At 35.2% G+C, this 19286-nt stretch overlaps 1 protein-coding gene across 1 annotated transcript in view; it reads left to right on the plus strand.

Moving 5' to 3' along the window:
- Positions 1-19286, plus strand: part of LRRC7 (leucine rich repeat containing 7) — a 505876-nt gene that overhangs the window by 317086 nt on the left and 169504 nt on the right. The window contains exon 8 of the mRNA XM_036841498.1: positions 13445-13508. Within this exon, the coding sequence (XP_036697393.1) occupies positions 13445-13508 (64 nt within the window). The remainder of the gene's footprint in view (positions 1-13444; positions 13509-19286) is intronic.

The following is a 19286-nucleotide window of genomic DNA, read 5'->3' on the forward strand; positions in this document are numbered from 1 at the left end:
CTGAAAAGTTGAAATTATAAACATCAGAAATCATACAAAAACCCACAGAATAATTTACGAAAAAGAAATTGTCAAAATGGGAAACTAGAATATTGATAAGTCAAATGCAGGAAGGAAAAAACTTAAACTACTTTGAACATTGTTGGACCTAGAAGGTATTATGCTAAATAAAATAAGTCAGACAGAGAAAGACAAATACTATATGATTTCACTTATATGTGGACTCTGAAAAACAAAACACATGAACAAACAAAACAAAACAGAAAGAGTCACAGATACAGAGAACAGATGGTTGCCAGAGGGAAAAGGGACCGACCAGGAGGATGAGTGAAATAGGTGAGGGAAAGTAGTACAAACTTCTAGTTACAAAATAAATGAGTAACAAGGATGAAATGTACAGCATGGGGAATATAGTCAGTAATAATGTTTTATCTTTGTATGGTGACAGATGGTAACTAGACATCATGGTGATCAATTTGTAATGTATAGACATGTCAAATCACTATGTTGTGCACCAGGAGCTAACATAGTGTTGTAGGTCAGTTATACTTCAAAAACATACAAGAAAACAAACAAGCTCATAGAAAAAGAGATCAGATTTGTGGTTACCAGAGATGAGGGGGCAAGGAGGGGGAATTGAATGAAGGTGATTAAAAGATACAAATTTCCAGTTATAAGGTAAATAAGTACTAGGGATGTAGTGCATAACATGATTAACATAATGAACACTGCCGTATGTTATATATGAAAGTTGTTAAGAGAGTAAATACCAAGAGTTCTCATCACAGGAAAAAATATTTTTTCCTTTTTCTTTTATTTTGTATCTATATGAGATGATGGATGTTGACTAAACTTATTGTGGTAATCACTTCATGATGTATATAAGTCAAATCATCATGCTGTACACCTTAAACTTATACAGTGCTATATTTCAATTATAGCTCAATAAAAGTAGAAGAAAAAAATAAAATCAATTTAAGCTGCAAAGGCTATGCAAATACTTTCATACATATTTTCTATTTTTTAATTTAATTTAATTTAATTTTTTTATACAGCATGTTCTTATTAGTTATCTATTTTATACATATTAGTGTGTATATGTCAATGCACTTTATCTCTCATGATCCCAAAAGCACCTTTGTACTTAATTTAATTAAGTAGTAATATATTCATTTCTTTGCTAGCTTAGTATTATCAAAATTTTTTTTTCTAATCAAGAACAAAAGTGTTAAAACGATTTCTTTTATATTTTTTGCCTAAAATCTACTAAAACTCAGATTAATAAATCAGGATTTTTTTTTTTTTAATGTGTGATGTATCAGACACTTCTGGGCCTTAAAAGACCTCTATTTTTACTTTAGGTCTGCCACCAACAAGCCATGTGATGCTCTTTTAGGTACCTATTAGCTCAGTAGAATGAGTGTATTTAGAAGTATGTTTTTGGCAATAAGAAACAGAATTCTGAGTAAAAGTGACTTTTTAAATAATAGGTACTTTGTTGTCCATAACAAAGTCTCAAGATAAGCAGTTCCAGAGTTTGTTTCAGTAGCTTAATGATTTTACCAAAAGCTCAGTCTTTTTCGATTTTTCTACACTGCTATTCCCAGCATGTTGGCTTTCATCCTTGGACTTGTTACCTCATGGTTTCATAGTGTCTGCTGCAACTCTGGGCATCACATTCTCATCCAACCATGAAAAAAAGAGGAAAAAGAGGGACAGGTATAAAAGTTCTCATGCCTCTCTCCCTCTTTTAAACCAAGGGGAAAAATCTTTCTCAGGATCTCCCTCAGAATCTCTTCTCCTCCTCTTCCTGTTCTAGTGGCCAGAACTGAGTCATATGCTCATATCCTAGCTGCAGAGGAGGTTTGCCTCATAACTATTTGGGATTTCCAGTCTCTGATGCAGGGCAGATACCACTGGCAAGGAAGAAAGGGAAAGGAAACGACAGTTGCCTGTGAAACCAGCCATGGCTACCTTGGCAGATTATTTTCAAAGGCCTTTATCTGCTAAAGTTCAAATTCTCCGACATCTTAGTCACAGGATTGTTTCTGTATTTTACATCAGTCAGGGTATCAACAATCTAAGGCTAGATCTACATAAAAGTACATGAATTAATATTTACAAAGCCCAAAGTGACAAGTTGTAATTTTTTCATTGAATAATAGGAAGAAATATTGAGCCTGAAACAATGAGACTATGTATGTGTGTGTGTGTGTGTGTGTGTGTGTGTGTGTGTGTGTGTGTGTGTGTGAAGAGTCTCTTAGGAAAGAAACTTGTTTTTCCCTGCTCAGTTATCTGTGAGTTTCAAAATAGCTTAACTGTGCCTGAATATTTTTTCAGTAGCATTCGAAATCTCTTCATGAGCTTATAATGTAGGTTGCAGCATATTCTAGTGAAAATGAGCATCTTCATAGCTGATTATGTTTCCCATAACCTCTTGATTGGACTGCTTCAGTGCAAGCTAGGAGCTTCAGTTCCTGAAGTGCGGCCATACACAGAGATAATTGTCATGGTTTCTGCTCATATGGCACCGTTTCTCCAGAAAGAGTTCAAAAACTCTTACAAGTACAATTTTATCTTTGCTTCATTGTCATGAGTTAGGAATGCACAATAATTTTTGGTCAGTGGGAAAACTCACGTTCAGAGTGAATGAATGACTGGTTCTGGTCATAAACCCAAGGAGACTAGAGAGAGAGGAATGAAATTTAGCCTTCTTCTCAATCTAATTAGAGTAGTGCAGAATTTGTCTTATAGCTGATTGCTGTTCACAAGGTTCTATTTTATACTTTAATCTATTTCACTGGAGAAGTTTATCTTACTATATAAACTAAAGCTATTCTTGAGAGGTTACTTGTAAGTTTATTTCTTCATACAGAATCTTTTTTTCATGTTATGCATTAAATTAGAGATACATAGTTATAGGAAAGAAAATTTTTCCAATACGACATCATGAAATCAGCTTAAACTTTTAAATCTTGAATATTTAAAAGGAAAAAATATTTCCCAAGGAAATACTCAAAATATGTGACAGCTTGATGTAAACTATATATTTTAAATATTTATTCTAAAAATTTAAATACTGCAAGGAGAAACATCTTAATTAGAAGCATTCACAAATTGCTTAATTAGAAGAATTCTAAAAAATTGTCTTCCCAATATTCTTTGACAAAATAATAGATGTTTAGTTTGGTTACATATCCTTCTGGGAGATCCAAGAAGCCAGTTTAGCTTTTTGTTGCTGTTCTTAGGGGAAAGTTGAATTGAAATGATGGAAGAGTACATAAATATTGTAGCTGTGACATTGGCTTAAGATATAGTAATAGTCGAGGAAGAATTTTGTTTTAAATTTTTATTGGAGTATAGTTGATTTACAATGTTGTATCAGTTTCAGGTGTACAGCCAAGTGAATCAGTTATACATATCCACTCTTTTTTTTAAGATTCTTTTCTCATGTAGCCCATTAAGGGAGAATCTTTATAGAAAACATTTTATCATAGAAATTATATTATGTTATTGGACAATGGATTTTAAATTTTTCCTGGTGTGTAAAGATAATAAGTTTATGTTTCTTCAACATGAGGTATGCCACTAGTTGCATTTTTAAAGAATATCAATTCCTGGGCCTTCTTGTCTTTAGTACTTGTGTTGTAAGGAATGATTTATTTCAAAATGTATAATACAAGGTTCATTTAAAGAAAGATTGTGAACAAGAGAAGAACATGATAACATGGTAGAATCGATAGGTCCAAAGTATAAAATGTAAATGTCCACTTAACATAGGACATGGATTAAGTAAAATGGAAAGATAGTATATTCTTTCCCTAAGTTCCAGTACGAGAGAAACATCGGACAGTAGCAACTGAGGGGAGTTTTCCTATCCTTGTGACATGAATAGCCACTAATTAGAAAGTGTTTGAGAACATTTGAAAGACAAGTTAAAAGATGGAATAAATTAGCCCATGCCAAAAATTTGCAGAATCTTGTGAGAGTCAGCAAACCCATGTTACTGCACTGGGAATTTATGGAGAAACAAAATTCTGCCAACTTTATGTGGCTTCAGAAGTAATTGTACACTTAAATAGATAAAACCTCTGAATCTGATAAAAAGCAAATCATAGACTGTATAATTTTATCAAAGTGACAGATGCACCAAGATATTGCGTTATTTCCCGTCATTGCTCCAATTGGAATCTTTTACCAGATTTGCAATTGGATAAATGCTATAAAGTAATAGCATGCTAGTAAGGACTTAATTTTCATAAATGCAACCAAATGACAGTATTAAGAATAAATGTCCCTAGATTCCAGTAACATGTACCCTAAGAAATGAGAATTTCAAATAGTATACAAATATAGTTATCTAGTGGCAATTACCTAATAATAAATATTTCCAGTCCTTAATTTATCTATTTTATCAAGTTTTAAAAACTTAAATATTCTTAGGGACCAAGCTTATATCATAAACCCACGGAGCTATCTAGATGTAAGATCTTAAGGACTGATGTAGACCAGGGGTCGGAAAACTATGGCTTATGGTCCAAATTTGGTGGCCCCTTTTTTATACATAAAGCTTTATTGGAACACAACCATATCCATTTGTTAATATGTCATATATGGCCACTTTTGCAATACAATGGCAGAACTGAGTAGTTGAGATAGAGACCATATGGCCTATAGAGCATGAAACCTTTCTTGTCTAGCCTTTAATAGAAAAAGTTTCTTGACCCCTGGCATAGACTACAGTGAGCTCTAGAAAATATACTTTTCATAAAAACATTCATATTTAAACAATGGTCAAGCCAAACAGTCCAGGCCAGGTTTAGATGATTGGCCACTGCTGTGAAAAGAGATCCTGTGCCAGCTCTGTCATTAACTTTCTGTGTGACGTTGAACAAGTCACCAAGTCTCCTCTAGTAAGAAGGGAGCATTTCTTTTTCTTGAGGTTGCTGTGCATAAGGCCAAATGGCAAAAATCAACATGGTCTTTTAAGGAGAATGTGAAAGTCAAACCAGGGAAACTTGTCCAAAACAGTCATAGATGCGAGAAGAGCCTGAAGGGAATATTGGGAGCTAAGATGCAGGGCCTGACAGGTCAGAGTTTCAAGAAGACAAAAGAGGATGATTCGATCAAATTTAAATCCTATACTCATTATAGGGAAACACACAGGCCTGTGTTTTCATGGACTAAGTATATCCATGATTCCATGGACTGGGAAGGACAAGAACTCAATTTTATCATCTGCAGAAAAGTATTTACAGTGTCCTCCTAGTCTAAGAAATGTCCTGTGGGAAAGAAAAGAAAAATGGTTTTGGTCACATAAACAGGAAGTTGTCTAAACTAATTGAATCTGTTAAATAATCACAATGAACATTTGTATGTTTTATGAGAAGTCCTACTGATAAGAAATCTATTTAACATTTTTTAAGCAAGATTTGCCAAAATGTACTGGCCATCTGAAATTTTTTTTAAATCATGCAACATTTATAAGTCCTTAGGAAAACTTCAAAAAACTCTGACCTCAATAATCTGTCAAAATATTTCCAACTCTGAAATTCTTCCATAAGTATTTCAATACCTAACTCTTAAAGAACACCTACCATATGTCAATCACAATTTACGTGCTTTACCTGTATTAACCATTTTAATCATCAAAATAACCTTATGATGTAAGGTTTCTTATTATCATTCCCATATTACATATGAGAAAACTGAGGTGCAAAGATGTTCTTATTGGTTTAAAGTCAAACAGCTAGTGAGTGGTAGAATCAGGATTTATACCCAGGTTGTCTGAATTCAGAGTCTATGCCCTAAACTACTCTCCATTTAGAGTTTTGTTGCTATATTTCAGATATCCAAACAAATGAAAAACTCACCTAAGTATTTCACTTAGTATTTTTTATTATTTGGATTTTTTAAAACCTACTATTGAAAATGTCAAGAAGTCAACTTAACACAAGACGCAGATATCCTGGGACAGATGAATCTCAGCCTTATCGGCCTCTATCATCACACATAGTTTACAATAAGTAAGCTAATGTATATTCATTACAATATTCATTAAAACAGGCCTATCAGGATATCTCCTTGGCAACTGTTAATTAATTATAGCTGCCTCCTTGGCAACTGTTAATTAACTGTAGATGCCTGATAAAAATTGAGTGGTTTTTCTTTGTAAATATTCTAGAATTCAAACAGCTCACTGGTAAAGAGTTATTCATTCATGCACATATGAATATCTTCATTAAACAAACTGATTGAGAAGCTATTTGTAAGATCAACAACTTACTTGCTCTCATGAAGTTTCAGTCTAGCAGGGGGAAAATAATTAGCAAGTAAACAAGTTTTAATTTTCAGTATTAAATATTAAAATATAAAATTAACCTAAAAAATTAAATATTTTCAGTGGTAAGTGTTAAGAAGAAAATGAAACAGGGCAATATATAACATGAAGATGTGTAGAAGATTTAATTTTGGGTAAAGGGGATATGAGGAGGAAAAATATGAGCTGACTTGAAAAGGAGCCAGCTATGAGAAGATTTATGAGTTAGAACATTACAGGCAAGAGAAGCAGCAATGATAAATGTAACAATCATGGAAATTTTACACATTTCTACAATTTTTACATATATAATATGAACATAGGTTGGTAAACATCATTTAATACAACCAATTTCATTAGAACTTGCTCATTCAGATAACTAGGTGAACTTTACAAATGAATCTAAATAATCAGAAAGATATTCGGTTCAGACAGGAGATGATCAAATTGTAGGCATAACTGATAGAGAATGTGACCCAAATTGTAACAAGTCCTGATATTTTCTCCCTAACCTATGGCAGTGATCATGCCTTCAAGCCCTTTGTAAGGGGAAGTCACACCAGTTGGATTCCTGTGTTGGGACATAGAGATAGACCCCAGACCCATATGTGTTTACTGTAAGGACAAAGGAGTACAGTCAAATGAGTAAGTAATCAAGTAGGCTGCTTGAAGTGCATAAGAACAGGCCACGTGGGACCCCACCTAGTAGAGTAAGGAGGTAAACAAATGGAGATAAGAAGCTCACCCTCCAAGGAATCAGCAAGGAGAGGAGATAAAAGCCTGGAATATTCCTCTAGCGCAGTGGATCTCAACTAGAAGTAATTTTGCCCCCCTAACCTCTACCCTGGGGACATTTGACAATGTCTGGAGACATTTTGGTTGTGAAAACTGCAGAGAGTACTACTGATTTTAAGTAGGTAGAGGCCTTGGATGCTGCTAAACTTCCTACAATGCACAAGATAGCTGCATCCCAGACGTCCCCTTATCCAGCCGTGAGTATAGAATGACAGGGATGCCTGCAAGAAACTCTAATGGGAATTTTTAGAATTTCTTCACTTTGGACTAAAATCTCTTACATTCTTTAAGGATACATGTTAATATTGTGGACTTAAGCTTTAATCACAGAAAACCCTCAGCTTCAGATGTACTCTTTTAGTATTTTTATTCTTTCTTTTCACACGTGCAGATGTATATGACTCATATAGCAAAGTTCTCCAAAACCCAGCTCAAACTTCACCTTTTCTTAAAGTTTTCCATAATTACCAAACTGTCAAATGTTCCTTCTTCTGAGCTCCTATGGCAATCTATACATACTTTTATCCTAGCATGTATCACCCTGTGAAGTAATTATTCATTGAAAGGTCATTCCCATTTTAAAAATAGGTCTTTCTGGGTAGAGACTATGTAAGATGTGCTAAACATCCTACAGTGCACAAAGTAGTCCCCTATATCAAAGAATTAACTGGCCCAAAATGTCAGTAGTGCCAAGGTTGAGAAATCCTGCATCCCAGAAATCTTTGTAACTTCAGTGTCCTCGTGGTACCTGCCATAAGGAAGCACAAAGTGAATGAATGAACGCTCACAAACACTACTAACATAAAAATACCATGAGTTCTATTTTATTTTTCTGACAAAGCCTTACTTGTTTGTGTCCTAATTATATTTAAAACCTATTACATATTTCATCTAAAAGAAACTTTTTTTGGAGAATTTGACAGAATGATTATAGTTTAGTAACTAGCACACGAACAAGAAAAGCAACAGGCTGCATTACAAACTATCTAAAATATTGTGGGTAAAGACAGTCATTTTGAAAGTGTAAAGTGTAAGAAATAATATAGAATGACATTTTCAAAAAGCAGAAATAAGAGTGTAAAATTTTAAAGGTATGTAAGAAATCATATTGGAAAGTAACTTTAAAAATGGAAGTAAGAATGTGATGATAGAATGAAACTTTGGTGATAGTAATTAATGGAAACTAGGATCAAGAAAATAAAATGAGATAAAATTAAAATAGAAGAAAAGATATTTTAAACAACAGAGCTTAAATAAGCTTCAGGAAATAATTTAGAAAACCTCATGGGAAAGCCTTTTGTCATTGTTGTTTCAGAGCAAACAAAAGGAAAATTGTTGCTCATTCAAAAGGATGGCAAAGGAATCGTAGGAAGCTATGTTATAAACTTAAAATGTAGTTTTTATGTATGAATTTATGAGTCAAAGATTTCACAAGCAGTAGCCTAAAACTAGGATGGGAAAAGAAAAAGTCTTAGAGGTGACAGAGAGGCTACCTATCCCCATACAAAAGGAATCAAACAAACTACACTAATAGAAACATAAGACATCACAGATACATTTATACATTGTCTTGGTCAGCCCACATCTAAAGAACAGTGTTTAATTCTGAGTGCCAGCTGGCCTTCAGAAATAGGAAATGTTTCAGATTCTGTGGTCCATATGGTCTGTCTCACTACTCAATTCTGCCATTGCAGTGCAAAACAGCCATAGATTATATGTTAACAAATGGGCATGACTATGTTCCAGTAAAGCTTTATCTATAAAAACAAAAGTGCCAGGTTTGTATCTCATCCTGTTTGGAGGAGAAGCTTTGATAAAGATGATCAGGGTGTTTAGGTTTCTGGAAACCCCATCATATAAGAAATGATTTAAGAGGTCACCAATATTTAACCTAGAAAAAAGAGATAAATCCCAGAACTAACAAAATTTACTTTAGGACACTCAAGTACAAGACATCACTCATGTCTTCATTTAATAAAAATAATTGTGTCTTTCTCTTTAACCATCATGGATAGAAAAAATGTATATTCTCAGGTTTATGTGATACGCATCTTGGAGATCAGTGAGAACTACAGAGTTCCTAGAGTTCAGGAAGCTGTGGAAAGGCTTCTGGTCTTCAGCTCATGATGGTTCTCACTAGAATACTTTTTGCCTAAGGCTACATGGTCAAGTCAAATGCAGGTGGCTTTACTACTCCTGTGGTCATTTTTCATTCAGTGCCATGCTTGGTCACTTGGTCCTTCACCTTGGTTCCCAAAGTTTTGGTGTTCATTGTTTGTTGGACTACAATGTGGTTCAGGAACAAAGCTTGAGAGAATCTGCCACTCCTCAGTATTCCCAGGCTCAAAAGAAAATCTAATTCTCTCTTCATGGAGCACAGCCACTACCACCCCTTCCCCTAGAAGCACCTATTCAGTGGTATAGGTTTGGCAAGAGGTGAGTCAGATGTTCTTACAATGCTGGCCAATGTTTCACAACCGTCTTTGGACTGCTAGTGGTCCCACACAGACCCTTCTGGGCATCTTGAAACATAAAGGAGATATATATATATACGAAAAAAACTAACAATTCAAGAAAGTTAGGGACCAATGCCAAATAAATCATGGAAAAGAAAACAGATAGTATGTGAGCTTAAAAGGAGAGATAACTTTGCAGTGGAGTAGACAAGAAACCTCACTTATTTATTTTTCAAATATTTATTTCTAGTCAAGACCTTTTACCTGAGCTCCAGTCTTACACAGGCGCACATGTGCACGTGTGTGAGCACGCATGCACACACACACACATTTTCTCCTAACATAGGACTCACACATTCACCGCAAATTCTCTATAGTATTTTAAAAAGTATTCACTACATCCAGCTCTCTCCACCTTAGATTTATTCCTTTGCAATATTCCCACAGTGCTACTCAATCCAGAAACTAGCTTCAATTCCTTCCTCTTCTTTACCTTCCACGTCCAACCAACTATCATCATTACCAAGTATGTCTTCACCAATGCATCCCTCATAGTTCCCACCATATCATCCGTACTGCCATTGTCTTATTTCTGGCCACAATTATATCCCACATAGATTTCAGGACAGTCTTTTATTTGACCTTTTTGCTAGCACATCTTCTCCACATTTCCCACACCACTCCAAGCTGCCAAAGTGATCTTTCTAAAATAAAAATTTGATATATCTTCCCTATCTAAATGTTAAAGCTTCCATTGCCTTCAAGCTAAAACTCAAACTTCTTTGTTTAACATGGATGATCTCATGATCTGGTCCTTGTCTACGTATTATTTCTTATTTCTTACTATGTTTCTTATTTCTTATTTACCATTCTTACTAACCTGCAGTTCCTTAAATGGGCTTTGATCTCTTTCAATGCCCCCCTTTGATGTCTCTTCCAAAAAACATCCATCTCTTCTGATTCTGTAGCCTGATCAACTGCTACAAAGTGAAGTGTCAGTAGAGTCTCCTATTTTTTACTCACACTCCCCAATGCTGAAAAAGCACTTCTTTAGAATCCTACACATATATTTTCTATGGCATTTAGTCTATTGGGTAAAAATGGCCCATTGTCTTAACCATTTTCTTTCAAGATTATGAGCTACCTGATAATAGGAAAAACACCTTTCATCTTGATAACCTTAAAAGTTGAGAGATAGTAGGAAATCAATATGTTTATGTTATTGAATAAAGAGTATTGAAGATGTATGGATAAAGGCATATTGAACGGGAGAAAAAGAGCATTAGCAAAGGCTTAAAACAGAAAACTGATCTTCTCAAAGTCACCACTAATCTGCATGTTGTTCAATCAAGTGGTCATTTCTCAGGTATATCATCAATTTTTCTTACAATTTTTTATTTCTTCCACCTTGAAACACCATCTTTTCTTGGCTTCCAGTTCTTCACACTCTTCTGACTTTTCTCTTGTGATCCTAGTAGCTTCTCTGTCTTCTTTCCTGGCTCATCCTCAGGTCTTCTTAGACCTATTATCTTCTCATCTACACTCATTCCTTTGGTGATCTCACATGCTCAAGGCTTGATACCATCTGTATGCTGACCATGCTCAAACGATCTATTTTGCCTGGACTTCTTCCCTGAACTCCAGACTTGTGTATATAACTTCTTGCTTGACATCTCTAGTTGGTTTTACAATAGAAATTTCAAATTTAGCATTTCTTTTTTTTTCAACCTTATGAGGTGAGGTATAACTGATAAATAAAATTATAGGATATTTAAAGTACATTGTGATGATTTAATAGAAGTATACATTGTGAAAGGATTCTTCTCATCTAATTAATTAACACATCCATCACTTCACATATTTATCTTTAGGGGAGGAAATTTGAGGGGGGATGGACAGGGGTGAGAACATTTAAAACCAAGCTTTTTATGAACCCAAAACCCTGCTCACCTTGTCTTCTCCATCAGTCAGTTACACTTCATCCTTCTAGTTGTTCAGACTAAAACACACTTTTAATCACATTTGACTCTACTTTCTCTTACTCCCCACAATCATTTCATCAACAAAACATTTGAATCTAATCTTAAATATGTCCAGAATCCAACCACTTCTCACCCCCTCCGCTGCCACCAACCTGACCAAACTGCCGTCACCTCTCATTTGGCACTTTCCATTAACTGCCTGTTTGATCTCCCAGCTTCCACCTTCGTTCTCCTCGGTCTGTCTACAAGCCTGAAATCATAGGTATCCTTTTAAAACAAGTCACTTCAATATACCTTTGATCAAAACCTTTCAGTGACCCTCCATCTTACTCAAAATCAAAGCCAAAGTCTTGGACTATAAGACCCCATATTTTCTAACTCCCCATTATCATCTCTTTACTTATCCTGTCCCTCAGTCTACTTCAGCCACACTGGTTACCTAGGATTTCTTCAAGCAAGCAATGTGTCCCTGCTTCAGAGTCTAGGCACTAGGATGCTTCTTCATTTCCTTTGAGCATTGGCTCAAATTTCTTCTCAGTGAGACCTGATTACCCTATTAAAAACTGCAGTCATGTTATATGAGTTTTTCCTATCTTCCTCCTCTTCTTAAGTGTTCTTCATGGCACTTATAACCTTCTAGTATATTATTTTATTTTACTTAATTGTTTTATTTATTGTCATTAGCATCTCCACTGGAATGTAAAGTACTTTCGAGGAGGAATTTTTATTTCTTTTCATCCAGTGCTATCCCCCAGACCCGAGAAGGTTGTCTAGCACATAATAATCTTTCAATAACAGTTGCTGAGTGAAGAAATAGTACACACATTTTTTTGCACTTCTGAGTGCCTGACAGAGTCTGAATTACAGTAGTATTTCATTTGCTACTCATAAAAGCCCTATAAGATAATTACTACATGAATTTTAAAAATGAAGGAACAAAAATTTTTTGAGATTTGAGTCAACAATGCCTCCAGAATTTCTGTATAGTCAAGACTTGGAGACAGCATTCTGGTTAGTAGGGAGATAAAAAACTTGAAAATCAGAAAAATGCTCTCTTTTCTTATGTTGTATGTTATACTTGAGAATGGTTTGGTAAATGCTGATTGCACCTGACATGTGCTAAGGTATGTCTAATCTTTGGCACCAACTCTTGCCCAAGGTTTAAGGTTGTTCAAAGCTGCAGCATCATTCAAGCCAATATGTTTAGGAGACGATGAGTACAAAAGTTAGGGTTAGGGGATTAAGAGGTACAAACTACTATGTAAAAAATAAATGAGCTACAAGGATATAAAGTACAACACAAGGAATATAGCCAATATTTTATAATAATTATAAATGAAATATAACCTTTAAAAATTGTGAATCACTATGTTGTACATCTGAAGCTTACATAATATTATAAATCAACTATACCTCAATAAAAGAAGAAAAAACAGCTTTTCTATAACAGAACTTCATTTAAGGAAGTGAAAAATGACAAGATTGATGATGAATTTGTGGCCATATTGTGGAATTTTAGAATGCTTTACTAAGAATTGGGTTTATCTGTTGGTTTCCAAACCTGTGGGGATTCTTAAAAATATGGATTTTGTACCCCCAATCGGTACCTCCTATTGGTATAGATTTTTAACAAGCTTCCCAGATTTTCGTTAAGCAGCGAGGCCAGAACTCCATCCATAGACTGGCATTTGGAAACATGGTAAGCTACTAAAGGTTCTCAGGCAGCAGTTTGCATATGTTACTGTATATTTGCAACTTACTTCTCCCTAAAAAATACTCCCGTATCTGTGCACTATACACCAGGTAAATCTGATAGGGAGGTGGGTGGAATGTCTTTTGGAGCAATGTGTCATGCACTGCCTCACAATAATATTTTTCTCCATCTGTTATAGGTCAATGCACAAACTGGCCCAGTTGGAAAGACTTGACCTAGGCAATAATGAATTCAGTGAGCTGGTAAGCGAATGCATTTTCTAAATTTGATAAATATATCCCAGGGGATTATTTCTTTTGCTCTGTCTTTATAACCCCAGGCATTAAATCATCAGGTGCACATTTACATTTGCTAAATTTAAAAATGAAATAAAATCTGGAATTAAAGTGATTGTTTATCTATATAGTAAGCTACAGGGAACTGAATAATATTAGGATTAACTTTAAAAAGCAGGGGTACGGATAGGCAGATGCAAATTGTCAGTTTTGAGCACCACCTATATAGCAGGCACCATGTTCAGAGTGTTATATATGTTGCCTCATTTAATCCTGATTTGCCATGTTGCCATGTTAACTTTATGGAAACAAGCTCAAAGTGGTCACTGACTTACATAGCTTTTATGTGGTTGAACAGGAATTAAACCAAGACTTGATTAACTCAAAGTCCATACCTTGAAGACTTCTGCTTTGGCTGCTTAATGGGCATAGCATGAGAAGAGTGGTCAATGGCCTTTTATTTCCAGTTGTACTGAAAGTGTCTTTCTAGTGAACATATGTTATGACCTCACTGCCAGCAAAATTGACAGAATTTTGACTACTCCTTTTAGGCTTAAGTTTTCTTTAAATGTTCCTGAAAACCAAAATCTCAAATGCAAATTAGAAAGAAAATACACTTTTACCAGCAGACCCAACCTGTTTTACTCAGAGGTCTTCCACTTGAACATCTTCAAATTTCAAAAATCAATTCACCTAAATTGTATTTTAACTATTTTTAAATTAAAACATTTAAGTGAGCAAACAGTTTTTCTTTTGCAGCTATGTTACTAGCTACATGACCTTGTGAAAATGACTTAACCTCTCTAAGCCTCATTTTCCTTTTCTATAAAATGGAGATTATAATGGTTCCTCCCCTCCAAGGTTTGTAGGAGAATTAAATAAAAAAATGTACAGGGCCTGGAAAAAGTGATTCTCAGTAAATGCCAGTGTATAGGGGTGATAGGGTATAATTCACACTACAATTTGAATGTGCAAAAGAATTAACTTGTTTTACTTTGACCATAACTAATTTGATCATTGTCCCAGCCTCTATCAGCTCTTTATTGTGGGTAAAAACTGACTTTTATTCTTCTATGATTAGAAGTTAAATCTAATTTTAGAAGTTACATGGTTCCTTTAAGTTGTGTTCATCTTCCCTGAATAGAAATTCTCTGTAACCTCTTGCCTTCCCCTGCTTGTCTCCTTAAGATGGAATTTGAGTGAGTACGAAGGAAGGTACATATCTTTCTGACATGAGGAAAAGACACCCCCTGGTCTCAGGCTGGTTTTCAGAAGTGCTGGCCTCTGGGCTGATGTCTGCAGCTGATACTGCCTCCTGTGTTAAATCTGCAATTCTAAACCTGCCGTTGGTTCTTTAGGATGAGACAATACCCCCTGGGAGCCTTGGCCATCTTCCTCTTGCTGGCAGTGCCATCACCCAGTTATCACTGCATATACATGCATGAGTCTCTGCCCTGTCTTCCCTCCAGCACCATGCTTGGAAGTCTATCCCCGATTTCTGTTGTGAAGGAACCTCACCAGCCATAACCTTAATAGTGACCCCATAGCAAGTCTACAGGCTCTGAGAGTCCAAATGATACGCAAACTGAAAGAGGTCCATTAAAAACAAACTTCAGAGCTTCCTTCTGCCTACTGCATCGCACTGCCAAGCTTGCTCTGCTTTGGATGCACCCAACTTCGTTATAGGGCAGCTGGCAAGGTGGCCTCAATACAGTAGAGCAAAATGACCCAGTGCGTAGTTTAATGCACCTCTGGCATTTTTAAAGGAGATATTTATTAGTGTAGGTAGAGAGAGAGGTAAAGGTGGTGAATAACAGCGGCAAAACTAGTTTATATTGGTAGTTTTTTAAATTAGTTGTTAAGAAGTTAGGATCTACCCATGATTCCATGAAGACATGTAGCTTGGCCTAGTAATTGTAAGAACATGGACAATGGATTCAGACGACTGAGGTTTAACTTTCAACTCCATCACTGGCTAGCTGGGTACCTTTGGGTCTATAGCTCCCTCCCTATCCTCAGCTTCCTCTTCAATAAAATAAGGGTATCAAACCCATATATCTCACAGACTTTTTGAAAGAATTTCATGCAAGAGAATCTATAATAAACACTTAATGTATGTTTCAAATGAATTTCAATTCTGTCAGATATATAATTTTGCAAGCCTTTTGTATGGATACTTTGTGAATCAATATTTTACTATAAATATTTGCATCGACAAAGTTGAATAGGGCATGTTTATTTTTTGAAAATAAGCTTACTAAAACTAAATTTTAAATACACATATTTTGACTTATGCTTCTGATGTCTAAGAAATCATCATCTGAGCAAAAACATTTTTTACTTTTGAACTCCCAATGTTTTATGCTTGTCACAAAGTTAAGTCTCTTAAATTTTTTTTTTGCATTTCTACTGGGGTGCTTTATTTGATAATAGTTATTTGGCGGGGTTGGGGGAAGTATAATTCTGGAACTTCACATTTCTAATGTTATTTACTTTTAATCAAATATTTGAATTTTATTCATCATATGTGTGGGACTAGCTGTTATTTCTCTGACAGTAGCAATTTTTAATGTGAAAATAAGAGAATTTGCTCTGATAAGAGACCTCTAGAAACAAGATCATATGGAGGAAAGGGAATTAAATTCCAATCTGTAGCTAGATATTGACACCTAGGAGATTACTGTTAGATGATTCATTTTGTGTGTCATGGTAAAGAGACAGATGTGAAGAGATGGCAGTAAGTAAAAAAAAAAAAAAAATGAGAATGAGAAAACCTAATGAAGAGAACAGAAGTCTACTTGCTAGAGAAGCAATGTACATATCCCAAATAAGGTTTGAAGTAGAAATATCTACTTATGGATGCTTTTGTAACAATAAAAAATTGTAAACAAAAGAAATTATCTTATGTTTCTACAGGAATAACCACTAGAAGATACTAGACAAAGTTCTGGGAACATAATAGATTCTTAAAACTTTTTTTGTGTGTGTTTCTTTCATGGCTTTTTTTATCAATATAAAATTAATAAATGTTCATTTAAAATTATTAGAAAGTTAAAAGAAGTATAAAGATAATAGTAAAAGTAATCTGTGACTTCATCCCCATATATAATCATTATTAATATTTTTGGTATATTCTTTCTCCCTTCCCCCATTTTCTTTTAATGAGGTCAAATGAGCATTATTTGGAGCCTGGTCAGAGATAGGACACTAGTAGGTTGATGTGTGCAGTTGGATAGCATCAATCCTTAAAAATCCTCTGTACACTCTATGTAATACATTCTTCGCACTGTTACAATAATTAGTAACATCCCAATGTCATGGAATGGTCAGGGACCCTAAAACAGATTCAATGATTATCTTGGGGCCCAAAAGCTGTATGGTAGGATTATATTTCAGGTATATATATATTTATCCAATGAACTACGAATTGCTATTTGTCCTGAACTTGTGCAGGAAATAATGGAGCCCCAAAGCAAATCACCATGAGCCAGAATACTGGAAAATGGAGCAGATTGAGTAGCAGAGCCCCGAGGAGATAGGATGGATCCAGTAATAGTATGAGGTCATGGTTGACCATCCCCCAAAACTAGCTCCAGCTTCCAACTCCCTTACTTCCTTTCTTCATCCCCCCCTTGCCTCAAAAGGAGAGGACTGTGGCATACAGGAAAATGTCACTTAGAGCCCCCAAAAACTCTGCTATGGGAACCTTCATCAAAAGAGTCAGTCATAAGAAGCAAAATAAGAAAGCTTTTCGGCAAGCCAGAAAGAGAAAATTGCTCAGCTCAGAGGAGGCTAACGGCAGACTGGGAAATGGTCTGTGTATGCCTCAGAGTCCATGATCATGATATAATGATGATCATGACCTTCTATATAAACTATATTCAGTTCCATCCTGTCAGGGGTATTTTTCACAACTGTGTTCATGCATGAGGTTGGTATACATTATTCTTGTGTACTTTATCCGTGGGTTCCTGTTTTTCATCAGTTTTGAAAAATTAACCGTCCTTATCTCCTCAAATGTTGCCTTTTAACTGTATCTTCTGTCTCTCCTGCTGGAATTTGGATTAAATAGGAATATGAGTGATTTTGAAATAAGTGATTTTGAAATACCATTTTATTAATTATTTCGTAAGTTTTTTTCTGGAAAAGTAACCAGATAAAGGGTAATTTTAAAATATCTATTTCATGTCCTTAAACAAAGTCTTCCTGCCTCTGCACCTAAAATTAGCCAGGATTCGTTCTCCAGATTTTGAGGCATCAGGATGAGATCATTTTAAGAGTATTTTCAACTCTTTGAGCTATTTAATGTGTCAGTTACTGACAGAGATATTTCTAAACTACAGACCATTCAAATTCTAGATTAAAGAACAAAACGTGGATTTTAAAAAACAAAACATCTAAATGACAGCAACAAAAATATTTAAAGAGTAAAAAATATATATTTTTCTGTGATAAAAAAACATTTTTTAAACACATGTAAAGATGGATTGAATTTAAAAGTTCAGAGAATTCATCAGGAAATGAGTAGCATCATTTTTGTTTTGTTTTGTTTTTTTATTTTTGGCTGTGTTGGGTCTTCTTTGCTGTGAGCTAACTTTCTCGAGTTGTGGCGAGCGGGGGCTACTCTTCCTTGAGGTGCACAGACTTCTCATTGCGGTGGCTTCTAGTTGCGGAGCACAGGCTCTAGGCACGTGGGCTTCAGTAGTTGCAGCACGCGGGCTCAGTAGTTGTGGTGCGTGGTCTCTAGAGCACAGGCTCAGTAGTTGTGGCACAGGGGCTTAGTTGCTCCACAGCATGTGGGATCCTCCCGGACCAGGGCTTGAACCCGTGTCCCCTGCATTGGCAGGCGGATTCTTAACCACTGCTCCACCAGGGAAGTCCCAGTAACATCATTTTAACTATCTAATATTTGAAACAGTATGCCAAACCGTCTTTATAAAAAGATTTCATAAATTCAGCTATCCATGGACTGTATTAGAGGATTTATATTCTATAGCGCTTCTTTATAGAAAAGCTTAAAAAATAGCCTGCACTCTACAAGTCACTATTTTAAATGCTTAATAAGGCTGCAGATCACACTAAGCAAGAGTTTCTAATCTCAATATTCAAACTGAATTTGTTTCTGTTGACTTTTTTCAGTTTATTTCATAGAATCAAACAAAAATTTCAAATGGATAAATCAAGTAAAGAATGGAGTCACTCTGAGCAAAATAACGGAGAAGAAATGCCAATAGTTGTATGGACTATCTGTTTGGTTTTATAAATAATATGGATGTGTTTTCATAGAAATTTGAAACAGTTGAGTGCCGTTTTAACTTGTAAATTGGTTAGAATTAAATTAAACTTTACCAGTAGCGTAACAGCCAATGATTTCAACTCCCTAGTTTGCCCAATGTGTGCTCATTTTTAATTACCTAGGATGCATGTATACCTTGGGCAAGCATAATATTTACATATCCAGTAATTTCCTTTATAGATAATTACATTGTAGGTTTGCCACACCTACTAATAAAATTTTGTTAATTATTCTTCAAGTAAAGCTTATAAGAAAGAGCAGAGTAATAAAAATATAATTTGTCATCTTATAACAGGCCATCCCATTTTCAGGGAAGATATTTAAAACATCCTAATTAGTAACGCTTCCATTTCCTGCATTTGTAAAACTACTGAGGCCATAGATTGTGTGAGCATGTATACACATATAGAATTTATAAAGATCACAGACATTGCCAGAGGTTATCAATA

Source organism: Balaenoptera musculus, chromosome 1, assembly GCF_009873245.2.
Source record: "Balaenoptera musculus isolate JJ_BM4_2016_0621 chromosome 1, mBalMus1.pri.v3, whole genome shotgun sequence".
In the NCBI taxonomy this organism is placed as follows: domain Eukaryota; kingdom Metazoa; phylum Chordata; class Mammalia; order Artiodactyla; family Balaenopteridae; genus Balaenoptera; species Balaenoptera musculus.